Here is a 6067-nt window from a genome sequence, read left to right as displayed (position 1 = left end):
TCATGTAAGACATTTGGCTATTTATTTGGTAGAAAATTTTGTATCCCTAATATTACCATTTTCTTATTTTATGTAATCTTGTTGTACTTATCTTGTACTAAAGTTTTAGGTTTATAAATTTTATTTTTTTCCATAAAAAAGAAAAAGAAAAAGAAAAAGAAAAAGAAAAAAGAAATAAAGTCTAAATGTTAGAACAGATTTGATTTTCCTTCATTTTCAATAAAATGAATACCTTATGCCGAAATGAGTTGTTTTCCCCATGCTTGGTTTATAAAGAAATATGGTGCATTGAGTCACCTTTTTTTATGTTTTATTTTTATTGAAAAATGGACCTTGAACAAACCAAATGAAGCAATGTGTAGGACAATTTCAAATTTTAAAAACAAGGGATAAAAACAGAAGAAAAAAGTCAAAATTCAAACTAAAAGGAATTTGGTTATGCAACCTTAATGCAAGTCAATAAAGAGAAATTGAAGGGATGGAATCAAAAACTATAATTTGACATAGATATGGTTGAAATGGTTCATATTTACATTCCTCAAATATATGCCAACATCATTTCTCCGGGAAAAAAAAAGAAAAAAAAGAAAAAAAAGACCATTAAACTAAAGAAGTATTAATTTTAGCCATTGATGACCTCATTTGCTATTCAAATGCTCAGTAGCATAAGCAAGACAACGCATTACATCGACTTGAGCTCGGAGCGAGACTATATAATCTAGGGTTTCTTCAATCAAAGAGAAGTCATCCATGGATTCACCGCCCGGGACGAGCCTTTTCAGCACTTGGGTTCTCTTCTTCACAAGTCTCTTTGCAATAGAACTAGCCAAAACCACTTGAGGTGCTATTTTCTTTGCTCTTCTGATTCTGTGACTCTTCTTCAAAATTTTCTTGCTTCTCAGAACTATCTTGTTGTGTGAAAGCGATAGGATTGAAGCTTTCTTTATCTTCTGAGAATCGTTGCCCAATATGTTATCGACAATGAAATTGCTTTCATTGTTTTTCGAAGCATTGGCGATTAGGGCACGACTCCAACTTGTGCTGGCAGTTCTAGCTGAAGCCATGGCCACATCTGCAGATAGCTTTATCGCTTTCTTTCTCTCCATGATGCTCATCTCTTTCTCTGAATTATTACAAACTTGGAGACCCATCACCCATTTCTTAAGAAATTCTTGCTTGAGCGAGCTTGGACTCGGCATTCTATAAAAACAAAGAAAACGATATCGAAACATTATTATCAAAAAAAAAAAAAAAAAAAAAATGTCATTCATACAAAATTTATGGTCAAAATGATATACAGTGACCTTTTCGTGATTAAATGTCAATGTACACTCTATTTTAAAATGATATGGGTTTATCGTTAAAATAATCAATAATCTTTTTGTAATTAAATGTCCATCAAATGAGTTCAGTATATTTTACCATAACTTCATTTATTTTATTTTTTTTTTTCTGTTTAATATCACTATTGTCAGTTATACAGACAATGCACAAGGGAAGAATAAAATTGAGTGTAGTTTAGGTAAGCTATTTCATAGTATATTGGAATGCTAGCTTTAAGGTTAGATCCAAATTCCAAACTTCTACTGCTGAATTGGAAGAGAGAAAGTAATCGAAATAAAACGTGTAAAATTTGTATCAGAGAAAAGGGTTTGAAGATTTGAATCTACTTAAAGCTGACAATAATACATACAAGTAATATGAGCATATATAAAAGATAGTGTGTATATATATATATATATTAACTTCAAAATCTCATGTAGTAAAGATGAGATGTATACTAAATTCATATGTACCTTACTGAAATTCTTCTATTTGATGGGAGAGAAGATCATGCCAAAGTGTTTGAGGGTGGAGACAAGTTGCACAGAGAGAGAGAGAGAGAGAGAGAGAGAGAGATGTAGTCTATAGGATCCAAGAAAGTGGATTAGAAGCAAGAAGTGCAGAGAGAGAGAGAGAATTAGAAGCAGAAGAATGTGCAGAAAGGCCATTTATTTAATCAAGGAGGGGAGGGGAGAGGTGGTGGGCCTATGAGAGAAAGACACAGCACATGGAAGCACATGGGAGAGGATGGCCCACCACCCAAAAACCCTAAGAAGAGAATATTGGAAAGCTCATAAAAGTTCCCCATGATCTCATGCAAACCTAACATTTGTTACTTGTCATCACTACACAACACAACTCACTGAGTTGACTCATTCCATGAATGTCTCCTTGCTTCTGTTTTGGAATTGAGATTGAAGTAAAAATAGTTGAAATATAATTTGTGATTGGTTTAAGATAGTGAATTCTCTAACTTTTTTTATCAGCAAAGAGAATAAATTTTATTTATGAAAATTAATGTATAAGGCTGAGACAAACATCAATAAAGGAGATAACTGCATAAAATATCATAACAAAATTTAACAATTTCAACTAAATTAGTACTGAAAATCAAACCCCATCATCTGGATTCTCTATTTACCTCGCTCAAAGTTTGTTCAAAAAATGATGGGCCCTTTATTTACAAATTTATATTGATCTCATTTAAATTTGTAAATCTCATTGATTTGTACAGTTGATAAATAATATTTTCTTGGCTCATATGAGATGTGAGAAAATTAATTGGGAGACAATGAGAGTGGATGTTAAAAAAAAAATAAAAAACGAAGGGTAAATAGAAGTGAAGTAAGGGAAACTTACATGTAGATCCCAACAGATCTTGTGATAATTAGCATTGTTTTTTATAAATAAAAAAAGATCATTAATTGTTAGTTTTAAGCGACAGTTTAAAAAAATTTATCACAGAAAAATATCTAATTATTAGTTTTTAGCAATATATTTACAAAAATATTACAAAAAATATCGCTAATGGTTAGTTTTTAGAAATAGATTCAAAAAAACATCACAAAAATATCACTAGTTGTCAATTTTTAAAGAAGATTCTATTAGGACCAAATTTCAGTGCTGAATTGATAGCATTTAATGAAAATTAAGTCAAACTATATGGATTTGTTAGTAATTTACCATTTGTTTCTTTGGAGGACTTGCGTGTAGGTCTCAATAGATTCTGTGATAATTATTGACGTTTTTTTATAAGCAAAAAAAAGTTACTAATTGTTAGTTTTTAATGACATTTTGACAATTCGTCATAGACAAACATTGCTAATTATTAGTTTTTAGCGATAGATTTAGAAAATTGTCACAAAAAACATTACTAATTGTCAAATTTTAGCGACAGATTCAAAAAATATCATGAATTGTCAATTTTTAGCACGGATTCTGATAGGACTAAATTTCAGCAACGAATTGAAAAGATGTAATGGGAATTAAATCCAATTATTACAACATATTAATAAGGGTATGGCTTCTGTCCAGTTCGGGATCGGATTGGACCGTGCTGTTGGGCCCGTAGGGGCCCACCACGGGTCCTGTTTTGATAATCTGAACCGTTCAATGTGTAGAATTCGTTGAGTACTATATGCTTGTAAAAAATCACGTTGATCGGATATCGATAGCTATGTGACCAAAATAGTTTTTGTCAACCGTTAATTTGTTCACCGTCCAATTTTTTTAATACGAAACTGATTTGATCATATAGCTATTGATATCCGATTAACATGATTTTTTACAGGCATATAGTACTCGACAAGTTCTACACATTAAACGGTTCAGATTATCAAAACGAGACCCGTGGTGGGCCCCCACGGACCCAACAGTACGGTCCAGTCCGGGACAGAAGCCATACCCTATTAATAATTATCCAAGAAGGGAACAAAGGGTACATGCAATAAATCATGATAAATAAATATATTAGTTTTGGCTTGGCGAGGCCGGGTCGTATAAATTAAACAGCAACTATATATTATCCATTCTTTTGTTGTTGTTGTTGTTGTTTTTTTTTTATTTTTTTTTTGGTTACTAAAGGACATTGTACAAAAAATATATATATATATATATATTTTCAATCTTTTGTAATGAGATTGCACCAAAGCCCAAGTCGTCTACTTTACAATGTCATCACATTACTCTCACCAACGCAACTGTCGTCCCATTAACTAAGATGAAACTCTACCATCTTTTAATCTATAAATTGTAAATAAATAAATAATTACATATTTATAGTGCTTGCTAGGCAATAGAGTTGTGGTATTAATTCAATCCACTAGATTTTTAAAGATCATTGAATTTTTTTATTTCATTTTATATTTATAAGTAAAATTGGCATAGAAATGGCGAAACAAGAAGGATGGAGAAAGCAAGGTACTCAGCAGGGAGGAAGGATACTTGTCGTGAGGCAAAGAGGAAGACAAGGAATATGGAGGAATGAAGGAAGTGCAGGTGTTTTCACTATATTTGTGAATAACATACCAAACTCAGTGATTCCAAAGGGGTTCTACAACTTATTCACTAAGTTTGGTGTGTTGAAGGATGTGTTCATGCCGCAAAAGAAAATAAGGGTTATTAACACAAGATTTGGCTTTGTAAGGTTTGATTGTTGTGTGGCTGCCAAAATAGTAGTTGAAAAAGCAAATGGACTATGGGTGGATGATAAGGCAATTGAGGTAAAACATGTAGAATTTGGCAAGGAAAAGGTAGGGGGAAAAGGTTCAATAGTCCCAGTGCGTTTTCAAGCAAAGAGTCAAGCTAGCCAACAAGGGGAAGGCAGAAGTGGGACATAAGTCTCTACAGACCAAAGGTCATATCCAGAGGCTGTGATAGGAAAAATGAATGGTAGAAGATGAAGCATTATGTTGAAGGTAAAGGAAATACGAAATGGGTGATTGTACGAAAGTGTAGTTGTTCACCTGAAGGAAATTATGCCAATATCAGCCTGCGAAAAGAACTTGAAGCAATAGGATATAGCTATTTTTTCGTGTTCCTTTGAGGGATTTAGTCTCCTCGGACACGATGGCCCTACAGTTCGCACTCCCGTTGTTCTGAATCTGATTTCACAAGTGCAATGTAAAACAGAAAAACACAAATGAGAGTTCAAATTTGGCAAATCTTCGCAAAGTCTATTTACAATCAGAAATGTCAAAAATGGACTGTATTGCCAGATTTCAGAGTGGCCACTTAAATATTTTTGAAAAATTTAGAAAATCCATAACTCGTGCCAAAAGCCACTTCTCGGTTTGGAAACTTAGGTATGAGAAGGGAAGGTCATCAATTGAGCACCCCACTTACCCAATCAAAGATCGACCTCTACTAATCATGATGTGATTTTTATGTACATTATATGCTCTTGTTCCGATTATTATGCTAACTTACTATGTGAGGCACACAAGTATTGACTACGCAATCCACTTTGGAATATTTTGATTTCATTTTTGTTTGCAAATAATTTTGAATATGTGCTACTTTGAAAAAGCGAGCTCATATATACATTAATCAAAATCATCTCAATTTAAGCGAAATAGCCTTCATCCACAAGCATTCAAGAAGTATATCAAATAAGCACTAAGCCTCATGGTAACATGCTTGATATGGAAACACAAACACACATGCAATAGACTAAAGCAAGAAAGGCTCATCTAGTACTCAGCCGAGGCAAGCCAAAGAGAAAAAAATAATTAGCAAAATACATGCTTTAATATGCAAGTAACTAATGCAACACATACAAAATATAACTACTAGGATTTGACTTCTTAACATGACATATGGACCAATTCAAGGCATATGGTAGCGCATGTATTCAAGCAAGAAATAATCGATGTTTAGCAACTATGAGGAGCCAAATCCTAATGTATGCAAAAATGGGTGCAAGTCATGGTAATGATATGAAACCAAAAATATGATACTACATGCAACCATAGTAAGTAAGTAAATAAAAGGGAGAAAGAATGGGGGTTAGAAGACATTCAAAATATTACAAGTGTTACAAATTTGCTCTTGCACAAGTGGGTCTGAATAAATGTCTTAAATTAAACTAATTATTACAATACCAAATGAATTAACTAAATTAACTAGCTATTACACATTCGAATGAAAGCAAAGTAACTAATTAATTACAAACATAAGTGAATTAGCTAACTAATTATTTACAAAATCCAACTCAAAGGAGATGCATTAAAGGGATCGAAGGAGA

The 6067-nt window shown here is 32.8% G+C and overlaps 1 protein-coding gene across 1 annotated transcript; it reads right to left on the bottom strand.

The window, feature by feature from the left end:
• Positions 1-481: 481 nt before the first annotated feature.
• LOC114306145 (transcription factor IBH1-like 1) lies at positions 482-1941 on the bottom strand. Its single transcript, XM_082924574.1, has 2 exons — positions 1797-1941; positions 482-1200 (listed from the first exon to the last, which is right to left on the bottom strand). The coding sequence occupies exon 2, from the start codon at positions 1197-1199 to the stop codon at positions 639-641; it is 561 nt and encodes a 186-aa protein (XP_082780700.1). The 5' UTR covers position 1200; positions 1797-1941; the 3' UTR covers positions 482-638.
• Positions 1942-6067: the final 4126 nt, after the last annotated feature.

Source organism: Camellia sinensis, chromosome 4, assembly GCF_055761805.1.
Source record: "Camellia sinensis isolate YWXY chromosome 4, ASM5576180v1, whole genome shotgun sequence".
Taxonomy (NCBI): Eukaryota; Viridiplantae; Streptophyta; class Magnoliopsida; order Ericales; family Theaceae; genus Camellia; species Camellia sinensis.
Note: the sequence above shows the minus strand (reverse complement) of the source record. Positions and strands in the feature narration are given on the sequence as shown.

Bases quoted from the DNA above. Each gene is read 5' to 3' on its own strand.
- LOC114306145 (XM_082924574.1), bottom strand. From the start codon at position 1,199: ATGCCGAGTCCAAGCTCGCTCAAGCAAGAATTTCTTAAGAAATGGGTG.